The sequence below is a fragment of the Cavia porcellus genome, unplaced genomic scaffold, assembly GCF_034190915.1.
Source record: "Cavia porcellus strain 051 isolate PalLab524CR breed Dunkin Hartley unplaced genomic scaffold, mCavPor4.1 scaffold_22, whole genome shotgun sequence".
NCBI classification, from domain to species: Eukaryota; Metazoa; Chordata; class Mammalia; order Rodentia; family Caviidae; genus Cavia; species Cavia porcellus.
The window spans coordinates 35,275,353-35,289,400 of NW_026947505.1; the positions used below are offsets into that span (position 1 = coordinate 35,275,353).

The 14,048-nt window shown below is 40.3% G+C and overlaps 1 protein-coding gene across 8 annotated transcripts in view; it reads right to left on the reverse strand.

The window, feature by feature from the left end:
• Window positions 1-1,450: 1,450 nt before the first annotated feature.
• Window positions 1,451-14,048, reverse strand: part of Adgb (androglobin) — a 119,172-nt gene continuing 106,574 nt past the window's right edge. For 4 of the 8 annotated variants that reach the window (XM_063233039.1, XM_063233038.1, XM_063233036.1 and 1 more), the window contains 6 exons: window positions 11,071-11,234; window positions 8,153-8,329; window positions 7,321-7,426; window positions 4,819-4,912; window positions 3,986-4,160; window positions 1,451-2,031 (listed from right to left, as the gene is read on the reverse strand). In XM_063233039.1, coding sequence (XP_063089109.1) covers window positions 1,852-2,031; window positions 3,986-4,160; window positions 4,819-4,912; window positions 7,321-7,426; window positions 8,153-8,329; window positions 11,071-11,234 — 896 coding nt within the window. In that variant the 3' untranslated portion in view covers window positions 1,451-1,851. Of the gene's footprint in view, window positions 2,032-3,856; window positions 3,929-3,985; window positions 4,161-4,818; window positions 4,913-7,320; window positions 7,427-8,152; window positions 8,330-11,070; window positions 11,235-14,048 lie in introns of those variants that run through there. The other 4 variants (XM_063233037.1, XM_063233040.1, XM_063233041.1 and 1 more) reach the window with 4 other exon arrangements.

Sequence of the window (14,048 nt, forward strand, 5' to 3'; positions counted from 1 at the left end):
GATTCATAATTAAAATTGACCTTTTCAGTAATTTAAGCTGAATATTAAATGATATCACAACTTAAAGTATAAAAATTAAATACAAAGAAAATTTAAAATACAAAGTTGAATTCTGCAGCATATTTCTCAGAGCTGAATAAATGGAATAGGTTAAAACTAAGCAAAAATTTAGAGTAATTAAAAGTTACTACAATGGACTAAAATAATGTGAAAATTTTTATGTAATTTTCAATAATGTCTTATAAAGTATTAAATTTTGCACATATATAGAGTTTTCTTAAGAATTGAATTCACTTTTGAAGCAATTTAATAAATACGTGCATGTATGTAAATGAAACCTTGTATGTCATATATGTGCAAAATTTAAGCATATATACTTACAAAATTTTAGTTTCTATGTAGTACATAGAAAGTCTTAATAAATTTTTGAAAGTAAAGAGAATAAAGTTAGTAATAAATAGAAGATTGCTAAAGGTATGATAATGATATCATACTGAGTTATCTCAAAACTCCTTCTGAAATATAAACCCATCTATAATGGCAACAGAAATGGCAAAATGCACTGATTTTGGTTTTTGTGTCATATTAAAAAATTTATTGAGAAGCTCAATACCAAAGATCTTTTCCCTGTGTTGTTTTCTAGAAATTGTATGCGTTCAGATCTGTGACCATGTGACTTGCTTTAACAAATGAAATCAAGAAAAATGTGCAATTTGGGGACAGATATAGTAATAGCCAGTGTGTACCTTACTATATACACCTCATTTTGTATTAATTGCTGTGTGTGGTATGTGACAATAGTCCTATTTCATTCTTCTGAATATGAGTATTCAACTTTCTGAACATCATTTATTAAAGAGACTTTCCTTCCCCCATTGTTTATTCTTGGTACCCACATCAAAAATTAGTTGTCTCTGTGTGTGTTAAATCATCTTTAGAAAAGTCGGGCGTGGTGGCTCACGCCTGTAATCCCAGCACTCGGGAGGCTGAGGTGGGAGGATCTTTGTGAGTTCGAGACCAGCCTGGGCTACAAAGTGAGCTCAAGGCCAGCCTGAACTGCATACCGAGACCCTGTCTCAAAAAAAGACAAAAAAAAAAAAATATCATCTTTAGTATTAAAAATTCATGTAAGAAAAAAAAAAACTAAACTCATCTTCCAAAATGAGGTACTCACTTTTAAAAAAAAGAAAACACTATAATCCTTGTCATCCGAGAAGGCCACACACTGCTAATGTGCTTCTGGAGAAAGCCAGTTCTCTGTCCTTGCCTTAGTTACTTTATTCAGGGTACTGCCTTAGTATTGATGTAAAAGAACTTGTTCTCTCTGGTACAGAAAATATGGTGCTGGCAGGCGTGAAGAGGGACACATTGGGGTTACATATTCTGGGTGTGGCTTACAATACTTGTTAGGCTTTGGAATCTTAACACTACACTGAGTGGAACCAGAGAAGGCTTTGCCAATGAAAGAGCTTTATTGAAGTGCAGCTTCTGTAACAATAACACAGTTCCAAGGCATATTTATTAATATTTAAAGTCTTATAATTTGAAACAAAATTTCTTTTAAGGTCAACAACTATTTTGCATGTTGTTCAATTTTTCAAAAACAAGCCAGCTGGCTCATTGATGATCTTGGTTTACTAACAATTAAAACTGGAAGTAATTCAGAATATCACACAACCTAAATGTTTGCTATTATTGAAATCAGACCATTTTAAACCCTAATGGCTACAGAGGCTAACTATATGCAAAAAACTAATGTTAAAATGTAGAAACTATTTCTAAAATAATGAAAATGTCTATTTTCACTTGGCTTCATAGTCAGTGTTTTCTTCAACTGACAAGTAGTACTGGTTACTTTTTCTTTCTTTTCTGGGTGGCAGGAACTGGGGCCTTCTTTTCTGTCTCTTTCTTTTCTGCCTCTGACTCCTGAGCCGTTTGTGCCTCCAACTTTAGGCGCTGGGCTTCTAGCACCTTCCGTCTGTACTCTTCTCGAATGTCCAAGATTTTCTGTCGGGCTTCATCTAAGGAGTCCTAGTTCCAAAACAAAACCTCAAGCAAATCAGTTCCACTGACAAAGGTTTATGGCCTCAAAGAAAAAAAAAAAAAAGCAGTATCTTTATTAATTTTCTATACAGAATTTCCTGTTAAGGTGTCTGAATAACTGTAACAAAAAGGACCCTTTACTGATTGTACTGGATATGTAACTAAAATGAAAAATGCTCTTTTATTGTTTTAAGCCAAGGAATGGTAAACTAAAGCCTATCAGTCATATCTGACTTACTATTTTTCTAAATTAGGTTTTATTTACCTACATATAAACTTACTCATTTAAGTATCATCTTATTTTGAGTTAATAATGGCAAAGCTGAATGGTTGCAACATATGGCCTATAAGATCTCATTTTGACCTACAAAGACAAAAACAATTCCTTTCTAGTATTTTATACAAAGTGAGTTTGCCAAATCCTGTATTAAGCCACTGTGACAATGGGATTCCTGTTACCAAGGATTAATACAGTTTACTCTGATTGGTGTTTTGGTTGCTAGGGGAACACACATCACAGACAGGCAACATTGGAAATGGGAAGATCACTGAGGGGCTTGTAGCAATATCAATGGAGGACCCTGATGGTTGCCAACAGGGTCGGCGCGAGGGAACAGACATTGTTAGAAACGGCTGAATTTCAGTTATTCTCAAGATAGAGTCGAGAGGCTTTGATAATAGTTTAGGCATGAAGAGTGCATCGAGAATGTCTCCGTTTCTGTTCTGCACCACTGCAAGACAGCAATTGCCGTTTACTGAGGTGAAGAACATTAGTGGTGTTTATGTGTTTGCTGAGCTGACAGCGAACACAAGAACTAGAATTTTTATTTGGAGAGGTTCAGTTTGAAAACAACTGGACAAACAAGAAGAGATACTCAATTTGCTATTATTCAAGGAGGCAAATACTGGAAATGAAAAAGGAAAACCCAGTGTTGTCCATGGCTTAAACATTCAGATCGTCCTGTAGCCTTTAGTGTGTGTGATAGAATGGGGGAGATAAGCTTTAGGGGAATGAAATAAATAAACCCTCATCCTCCACTGTGGAAAGTCACGTGTATACCTTTATTGAATTTTCTCATTTCTGGGATCAGGTAATTCTCTCTCTCTTTCTCTCTCTCTCTCTCTCTCTCTCTCTCTCTCTCTCTCTCGGTGTCAGGGATTGAACTCACAACCTCGTACTTGCCAGGCAGACCCTTATGACGCTGAGCTAAATCCCCAGCCCAATACTCTCATTTTTAATTAAGCTTGGTTTTCACAGTACAGAAATCCTTTTGGAGAGTGGAGACATTTATAAATGAAACACCTTTATTCTTCTGCTAAAGTGGGAAACAGTCACCTGGCTGCAAAAAGTCGGTGATTCCAGATATTAATTTTTTTAATTAGTTAATAAAACCTAATTATTTCATCTTCCTCCCATTCTACTCTCACCTTCTCACATATATGATGCCACCACCTGCTGGGAACTCTGGAAGGATTCTGTAGAGCAAACTGAGCTGACACTTAAGCTTTCCATAGGCCAGTATACGATCTGTTGTCCCAACCAAGTCTGCTACTTATCTGCCAAGTTCATAAACAGCTTTGTTGTCATCTCTCTCATTTTCTCATGTTTGAAGACTTCCAATGTGATGTTTTAGAGAGCAAATGATAAATAAGACGTACACAAGCCACTGGCTGTCTTTTCCAGGAAGTTATGAATTGTAGAACCAAATGTTTTAAGGGCTTCTCTCCATCCAGTTGTCATATGACTTTGACTACTTCTTCACATTACAAAAGAATTCGCCAACTGTGATCACGTATGTAGTTTCAAACTCACCTGTTGGGGCTGGGTATTTAGCTCAGGGGCATAAGCGCCTGCCTTGCAAGTGTGTGGTCGTGAGTTTGATCCCTGGTACCGATAAAAAAAGAAAAAGACAAAAAAAAAAAAAAAAACCGTTAAACTCACCTGCATTTGTGCGTACTTGTTCAGGACCTCATTAAACTGTTCTTTCCTATCAGTCTCTCTGGAGCTAAGGATACTGTGCCTGTACTGCTGAAACTGATAAATTTCTTCTGCCTTCTGCATCGCTTGCTGCTGCTTCAGATCATCTGTTTGCAGCAGGGCTTCATCCTTTGTTTTCCTTAATACAAAATCATCAAAAGAAATATAGAAATCGCTTGGGAAGTTGGGAATAAACTTCAAAAATCAAAAGTAATATAAAACTGCGCCAAGAGAGCATTAGGGGCAGAAAAAATAAACTGTTAGTTTTAAGTAAGCTGCATTCCATTTACTGAATCACTGGTGTTTTAGGAAAAAAATTTGGAAAATATCAAGAAATTTGGGTACATCACTTGATGAGGTGGTTGTAAAACTGATGTTCAAAACTCAGAACATGTTGTAGGTTTTTCTTGGGAATTTATGTGGTTAAGCAATTTTGACAATGTTTTCAAACTCATAAATATACATGAGTAACTATCAATCCTGTCGCCTCATTCTTAGGAAAATGTAATACCACCAAGGAAGGGCAGCTGGTATGATGGGATTTTTGGAAGCTTAGCTTACTGTAATCAGACTTCAAATTAAGTTTTTCAAAAAAATTTTAATTTTTTTTATTGATTTAACAAAACATTTGTCAAATTTGAGATGTAAATCATGAATTTCTAAAAATTTAGATACCCAGAAGATATATTAAGCATGTAATTTCAAAAGTTTCAGTTGCTTAGCAACTGCTCATTGGCAGTATATCCAAAACTCCATGAATACAGATGTCTTCATTAATCATGTCGACTAAAACTTACCGTACATATTGATTTAAGTCTGTAAATTCCAGTGCTTTTCGAATGAGTCGTGGAGATGTTTTCAAAAGTGATGAGGCTCGTGGGTGTGGCCCTGCTTAAAATAAAGAACTAGATTTTCAAAAAAATAATCACCAATGGTTAATTAATTTCAGGCAATTAACTTGATATGTGCATTATTGAAAAAGCTTGCATTCTACCAAATCAAGTGCAAAAGGTAACGAGGCCTGCTTGAACGTCTGGAGCTATGACCCGGAAGCTTTTCAACCTTTAACCACAGCACCAGCAAAAGCAGTCACTGATACCTCCCAAAATGACATGAGCATCCCTGATGGGTGGTGTGCCTGGAAGCTATTTCAGTATATCAAAACTTCACTTAAAAACAGAGGCTTTGGGGAGCTAAGATAATATAAAGGGAAATGGGATCTTTGCAGTTGGGGGACTGCTGTGAAGGTGAACCGAGGAAGAAAAGCCACCCTCTCCCCACCCCGTGCTGATCCCTGGGCACAGATGAGCACTTCTGTCTGAGAGGAGTGCCTTGTGTACAAGCATTTTTAAAAAGTGCAGAGGGAAAGAGTTCTTCCTTGGGCAATTCTAGTCATCATGTAAAATTCACTATACCTTCTACATAAAGTAGACATTATTCCCCTATTTCTTAAATGCAGATGATTTAATTTACTGTAGTCTGCTTTATATAAAAAGAATAATAAGGTGGTGCTTAAAACCATGGAGAGATGTTAAAACAGAGATATCCAGTGGTACCAATTTGGTTCTTTAAAAATATTATTAAAATCAATGCAACCCTAAAGCAAGACTGTTCAAGAAAAAAGGGGGCGATATAATAATTATTTAATAATTTTAGCTTAAAATAAAACAGACAAATTTCTCGTAAAAATGCAATTTACTATACTTGACGCAAGAGAAAACATACAGAGGACATATTCTGGATCTAAGCAGAAGTGGTTCAAACAGGCAGTTAATTGTTGGTGGCAGATGTCAGATATTGCTGGCTTCCTTGAGGGAAGAAATGGCTGGGAGGATGAGGAGGCCTTCTGGGACTGGGTAAGTGTTTTATGTGTTAATCTGAATGATGCTTCCTGAGTATGTAGATACACAAACATCAGTCAAGCTATGCAGTTAAGACACATACCTTGACTACACGTTTATCTGATGATAAAGTCAGGCTATAAACCTATATTCTAAAGCTTAAAAACTGGGTTCCATTTATTGTCTTTTTCCTAATATTAAACTGGATTTTAATCATTAGAGGATATTTTAGGAGTCAGAAATATTTCAAATCCCAATTTTGTCACTTTCTAGATGTATGAAACAGGAAAAGTAAGGTCTCTTACCTAAATGGAAATAGTAATGTGTGCCTTAAGGGAAAGTGAGTGCAAGTGAGACAATAAACAAAAACATTTTATGTGCTCTCCTTTCAGGGTAAGAGGAATAGGGTGACATTCACTATTCATATAAAAAGTTAAGGGACATTATTTCTGCAAGAACTGTTGCGTTGTATGTGAAGGATACAAACAGGGAGCAGCATGATCTTTGATGTGAATCCCTTCAGCCCCTTTAGGAGCCCTGGGAGTGACAGGTGAAGCCGCACAGTGGTAGGAAGAGACACCGGGCTCATGAAGGCCGCATCCACGTGCTGGTTGGGAACAGAAACACTGCTGATGCTCTCTGGGACTATGTCCTTATTGCTGAATTGGAAATAATGTCATGTATCTCAGTAGATTGACATGGGTTGGTCCTTATGTGCAAGTTCTGCACCCATGAGATTCAACCAACTATGGATCAAAAGCAATCAATGAAGGAAATGCTATGTTGCCTGTACTATGTAGTCTGTACTATCATGCTCGTGTCTGTGCTGAACATATAGTTTTTTCTTTATATTAATTCTTAAGTAATATGGAATAAAACTTACTAATTTTTTACTTATGTTACATTAAGTATACTAAATACAGATGGTTTAAAGTACAGCAGAGTTTGCACACATTACACACAAATGCTGTATCATTTTATATGAGACTTGGGGATCCTGGTATCTGTAAGAGGTCCCAGAGTGAGGCTAGCTGTAGTTAAATTAATCCAGACTACAGGGCCCAAGGCAGTCACTTAATAAATATAGTTAATGTGGTATGATTCTTATTTATTGTTATTAACGATATTAAAAGGTAACACATTTAGAGTAATATGCCTGCCTTCGAGTTCCACACTGCCACCTTCTAACTAAGGCGCACTCTCATCTCAGGCTTCATCTTTTCCCAAAAGGAGAAATCGTACCCATTGCGGGGAAGAGGAGGTAGGAATAAATGAGGAAATACGTGCAGATCCTTTGAGAAACTGCTGATCTGAAACCATGAATTTTCACAATCCTGAAGACTAGAGATCGGAAGCGCTTCCTGGGCACCAAGCATGGCCCGCTGACTACTTCTGAGAGGTGACGGGTACCCGCAGTGTGCCTACGGGTGGGGAGGGTGGGTAAGTGGGTCCACTCACCTTCTTCTTTGGGCTTAGCGGGGGTTTCGCTCACAGTCACACTTTCGGGGACATCAAATGGTTTCTTAAATAACCGGCTGAGGTACCGCAGCCGAGCCTGAGATGCCTGGAGGACAAACATCACTAGGTATTTGGAACTCACCAACCAATACAAGTGAACAGCACACAACAAAAACCAGAAAAGTGTAAACAGGACCCTGGAGACAGCCTAGCTCTTAATCATTAATAAACTCAAATTCTGAGCCATGGATGATTTTGACAGTTATGTTTTTGAAAACAAATGAAAAGCAGTCTTAAAACTAATCTGCTGGCCTTGCTATCTTTGATCGAGCTGTTTCTGAATCTTTTTCATCTGCCTCAATTATCCTGAGTGAGAACACGAAACAGGGTAATAACAAGTTTCACTATGGCAAGATCTTTACATCAAATACAGGGGAAAAAGACGAAGTGTGAATGTGCCACCAGGGGGCAGCACATGCCTTTTAGCTATCTGAAAGCACTGTAGATTAACACTTTCCACATTTCTGTGCTGCTTACTTGAGGATATCAAGGGTAGCGGAAGATACAGCCCTGGTCATGTGAATAAAGAAACTCATAATTTGGGCCTGTAAGTGCCACCATTCTGTACTTTACCGTTAAAAGTCCTTTGGGAATGAAGATAATATTTAAAATGTGCCTAAAATTGGTTTTAACATTTAGTAAATCAATATCCAATAAAATTTAGGACACCATTCTTCTAAAGGAATGGTTATGTGGTTTCACCAAGATGGCTCTTCCTTAGACCGTGTCTAACAATAAAAAAATCAACGATGACAGCATGTCACCAGTGTACCTTGACTGCTCTTCCCGGTTCATTCTTCTCCCAGGCTTCCTTCATGGCTCGGATTTCATCTGCTCGTTCTGTATCTTTTTTTACTTCAAAGAATTCTGATTCACTGTGTTCAGAGAACAACCTCAAAATCCAGTAGGGTTTGTTTGGGTCTTCTTGTTGAGGGTGAACAGTCGACGTCTGATAAGATAAATTACAAACTTTGGGGTCAAAATGATTTCTTCCTTGCAAACTGGCCTAGGTTTTGCCCGCTGGTCCATAATTTCACTAATAAATTTTAACCAAGAAAAAGGAAAGCATAAGGTTTGTACAAGAATGTACACTGCAGCCTTCTCATGACAACAATAGCAAAGCAAACAGCATAAATGTCTAACACCTAATTATAAGATTCATAAAATTGAGTACTATTCAACATTAAACAGAAATGATGTACTGATATAACCCACGGTGTGGATACTTGCCCAGGTAGACATTTACTGAGATGCAGTTGGGCACGAACATATGCAGCTTATAATTCATTTATATGATCTTCCAGACCACAGAGTGTGCATGCTTGCTATGTATTCATTATGCAAGTGAAGAGGAACTTAGTGTCTAATTTGGTTGCAATGTGAAATGTCCCACAAAGACTGATGTATTTCAGGGTTTGATCTTCACCCAGCAATGCACAGTGTTGAAGTCTAGAGCAGTAACTGGATCATGAGGGCACTGACCTCAACGATGAATTAATGGATGAATCCAGTAATGATAATCCTATTGATCCACTTATAGATTAACCCTTAGAGGGGTATATCTATCAGCTCACTAGCCCCTTCCTGGCTGCCATCAGGCAAGAAGTCATGGATTTAGTTATAGTGGCAAAAAGTTGACTAAAATAATGTCTCATAGGATCTTTTGTGTAGAACATAGATTAGAAGCAGTTGATATAGCATTAATCATTTCTACATATGTGAGGATCATTGATGTCAATCAAGTGGCCAAGAGAGGTTTTAACCCATCAAATAACTCACTCTCTTCCTCCTCTTTCTTTTTCCCCACCTCTTCCTCTCCCCTCTCCTCTCCTCTCCTCCCCTCTCCTCCCCTCCCTTCCCCTCCCTTCCCCTCCCCTCTCCTCTCCTCTCCTCTCCTCTCCTCCCCTCCCTTCCCCTTCCCTCCCCTCCCCTCTCCTCTCCTCTCCTCTCCTCTCCTCTCCACTCCTCTCCTCTCCCCTCCCCTCCCTTCCCCTCCCCTCTCCTCCTCCCCTCCGCTCTCTTCTCCTGGAGTCCCACTGTACATGTTGCCATGTGTTTTTGTATCCCACAAGTCCCTGAGGATTATTTGCTTTTCTTCAGTTTTTATTCTCCCACTCTATAATTTCAGACCATCTCCATAATGGAGAGTAGGTTTTTCACAAGGAACTGGCATATAATTAGCCTTGTAAGTGAGACCTTCCAGGAATCACCGATTAGAGTAACAAAACTGATGTGGATGCATAACACTGTGCAAAGGTAGGGCTATGTCAGTCACCTGTGTCACATAATGTAGTGGGCAAATGAATGCCCGATCACTGCAGCCACTCAAAAAAGTTTTTGTGGTTTGGTTTCAGTGTTACCAAAATTTCCTTCCTTTCTTCAATATTCCCCTGGTATTCTATGAGAACTGATCTCCAAAATTGGAAACTCTTTCAGTTCTCATTTTTAAAACATAATGAATTTGTGTTCATCAACTTCCAAATGGCCTGGTAAACAAGTGTATCAGAGACTTTTCCAGGTTCAAGTTTTGATGGAGGAAGGAGACACTATGGAGGCACTAAGGAAAGCCAAGGGTCTTACACAAATCTGTGGATAAAGTTAAGCTTGTTTACTCCATGACGCTCTCAAAGGCCAAGCCCTGCGAATGGACAGGGTTTTCCTTTCTCAGAGTCTGAGATAGCTCCCCCACTTGCTTACTAATTTTCCTTGGTGACTGTCCATATTACAGTGATACTAAAATCTGACTTAATTATTCTTGCTGGGAACCCAGCAGATACGCTTAGATTTTTCTTGTTCTTTAAATTCCACCTGCTTTTGTTGGTGGTGTTGTTGTTGTTTAGCTGTTTATCTAGGCTCTCCTTCCTTCCTTCTGACCTGTTACTGACCCATTTTTTGGTTGGGCCACCAGAGCACTATCTTGGACGGCTTCCCCCTCTCTATGTCTAGTCTTGTTTGAATCCACGGGGAAGCTGAAATGTAAATCTGATCATGTCGATACACTTCTCAAATCCCATTTCCAGTTCTGCTGATCACAGGTGGCAGTGATCTCAGGTGATGGGTAGACCGTCATCCTCACAAGAGTTTTGTCTAAGGGCTGTCTTTTTTAGTAACTTGAATTTAAGTATCATTGGATTTGTTTTACCCTGTTCCTGATCCTTCATCACAGCAATGATCTGACCTGACCTAAAGTTATTTAAAGCTAGGCTCTCAGGACCGGAGATGGAGCCCCAGCCCTCGAATGGGCTTTGAAAGCTTTCCTCCATCTCTCACTTACCCTTCTAGCCTCACATCTAAAAAAAAAATCAGTTGATTTTGCCTCAGCATATCTTTGCTCACTGACTCAATTCTGGGCTCACTTCTTCCCAAAAGTTCACAGTAGGTGACTGCCCTTCCCATCACTGTAATACAATCTCTGATATTAAAACTCTGTTACAATGAGAGTACTTTGAGGGTAGGGACTGTAACATATTAATTTTAAAATCACAAATTCCAAGAACAGTTTTCTGAATACTAACCATTCAGTTAATGCTTTTTGGTACTAAACTGGGTAAGGGAGCTTGGCAAAGTGTTCAAGGATCCCCCCAAGGGAGATAGACGTTTCACAATTTAGTCCTCAGAAGAAATGGGCAAGCAGGGACCCAGGGAACCTAAATGCATTAAGTGATTCCCATAGGAGCGCGTCACACCCACCTGAGGCTCAATGCGCGACGCTTGCTTTTCTTGGGCTGCCTTTTCTTTCTCAGAAGACTTTTCATTGCCTTTCCTTGTTGTTTTGGAAGTTCCTGAAGATTTTTGCCCCTCACTAATAGTATGAGAATCTGGGCTTCCCACAGTAACTGACTCCTCGTGTTTCTCTACATGAACATAAAAATAGAAACAAGGGAGTCACGGTAGGACAATAAAATCATTCGATGTAGGACAAGAGTAGCAGGTTAGAGGGGAAAAGGTTACTTTAAGGGGTTTGGATTTCTCTCTCTGGTTTCACACACTGCTTGCATGGAATTTAGAGTCTGTGTGCCCAGCACTGCTGGTCCTCTTCACGATCTCCAATAAAGATCGAGTCCCAGGGATCTCACTGCCAACAGAAGACGGGTTAACTGCCTTTTAGAAGACCACTATGGTTGATGGTAGGTTAAAGAACTTCCTAAAAAGTGGAATAAAAGTCATTCTTTTTCTCACTATGTTTTCCAGGCAATTCGGCTACTGGTAATGCTGTTCGTTGTATCACAGCAGTTCATCATTTTGTGAATGTGCAAATCACTCAGAAAATCCTGTAAAATGCATACCTCAGGAACTACACCAGAGATTACAAATCTGTGGTCTGACAGAGGGCCAGGAATCTACATTTAAAAAACCAACTGCCTGTGATTCTAACTTAAGTATCCTGTGGATATGACTTTGTGAAACACTGTTGTACGAAGTTTATGTGGGTCTCTCTTTAGATGCAAATTGTGTAAAAGAATGGCTGACAGGAAGCACATCATTGGTTAGAATTCAAAGAAGCTGAGGGTACCTTCATAAGAGTAGTTCTTAAGCGTTAGCCTGAATTAGAATTTATGGAAGGGTTTGCTATAAAACAAATTTAAGGGCAACACCCCTAAAGTTTCTGATTTGGTAGGTCTTGAGTAGGCATCTGTGTTTGAATTTCCTACAAGTACTGAGGTACTTGGTATAAATTTTGAGAATCACTGGTTTACATTTTAAAGGGTTTAATTACTTTTCCCTAAAATAAGGAACATTTGCCTATGTTTATTATTTGAATGTTTCTCCTACGGTTCATATGTTGGAAACTTACTGGCCATTATGACAGTGGTGAGGGCTGGGGCTTGGAGTAGGTGACTGGGGCGTGAGAGAGCTGCCTCCTGAATGGATCAGTGCTATTATCATGGGAGTGGGTTCATTATCAAAGAGGGCATTTCTCTCTCTCACCCCTTAGGTGCCCTGTGCCATGCTATCACAAAGCAAGAAGGCCTTCATTAGATGCTGATACTGCCATGATAGATTCGTCACTCTTCAGAATCCCGAGCTGGTGAATCCCTCCTCATTATAAATTACCCAATCTGCTGGGTACTCTGATGTAGTGGCATGAAATGCTCTACAGTATTTTATGCTCTATTATTTTTTTCTGACAATTAAACATCTGGATATTGGAGGGTAAATACTATTTGTTGGATCTCTACTGTGTTTCTTCGCTTTTGGTTCTCAAAATATTCCAGCAAGGCAGATTCAAAGAAGTCTGTAACTTGTTGGTAAAAGCTGACTCAGGATTCAAATGCAAGTTCAAAAAAAAAATCTTACCAATCCCTTTCAAAAATTGATGTTTCATTGTTGGGCACAGGCGCTCAATATACCATACCCCAGCCGGGACTAAGGACCACGCCAGCTTCCGCAATGCGCTACGTCCCTCTTTAAATTAGCCAACCCGTGCGCAACCCGCGCTCACTCCGTACTCTGTGGCAACTCCTGATTGGCCACAGCTGGATATAGTAGCCAGAGCCTGCATCCCATTCCCGCCCTGCTTCCTCGTGGCAGCCTGTGATTGGTCACGGCCAAATATATAAACCAGAGCCCGCGTAAATAAACTAGCAGTTAACTGTCGTCCACAAAAGCGTCTCCTGTCTCCTGTTTCGTTGGAGCTGCGCCGGTCAACTGGTGGCCCGTATGGGGAGCCCGGAACGCTGAGACCCTCTCTCCAACAGTACGGGGAACGAACCTCTCTCTCCGACGGAACAGAGACGTCAACAGGTAAAATCGTCAAGCGCCAATAGCGGGGGCTACTTGGCGGGCGAGGGCTGACAGGTTAAACTGCTCAACGTTGGTGGCGGGGGCTACGCAACAGGCAGCGGGGGCTGCGGGCCGGATGGCGGGGGCTATCGGGCAACCTTGGGCGGACGTGTCGCAAGGGTCAGGAACTCGTAAAGAGAGTTCCCGGTGCCGTAAAGAGGCCGGTTTTGGGGGCGCCGTAAAGGGGCGCGGGGACTAAGCTGTCCCTGTTTAAAAAAAAAAAAAAAAAAGGGAAAAAGAAAAAAAAAGTAAATAAAAATAAAAACAAACTCTTGAAATTCCGGTTAACATGGGCAACACTGCTACTCAGCCGCTGTCGGTCGCTTTAAGCGACTTACTGAGAGAAAAGGGATTACAAATGAAACGAGAACAAATTCAAAACTTCCTCGATCAGGTCGATAAGGTAGCACCTTGGTTTGGTCCCACGGGGTCCGTTACCATCCCCAGCTGGGATAAATTAGGGAGAGATCTTGACTTTGCAGCAGAAAATGGCCTCCTGGAGCCAGGAGTCAGACCCCTTTGGACAGTGGTGAGAAGCTGCCTTGCAGACACCTCTTGTCGTGACCATATAAGGGCTGGCGCCATGGCGCTTGATTACCATCAGGCAGAATCCTCCCTCGAGCAATCTCGCGAGTCCAGTGCCGCAGGCGAGGTAACCCCACCCAACCCAGAAACAGAGGACTCGTCAGATAATGAGGGGGAGGAAGGAGAAGTATACAAAATGGCGGATGCAGACACCACCAAAAGAGGGGAAGTCACACACACGCAGTCGAGAGGGCCCTACTCTGAGGCCATAAATGAGCTGCAACGCAGAATTTCTCAGAGTAAATGGGTCAATAAAAGCGAGTATGGGATCCCAGGGCCACCCCGTATAAGACCTGCAG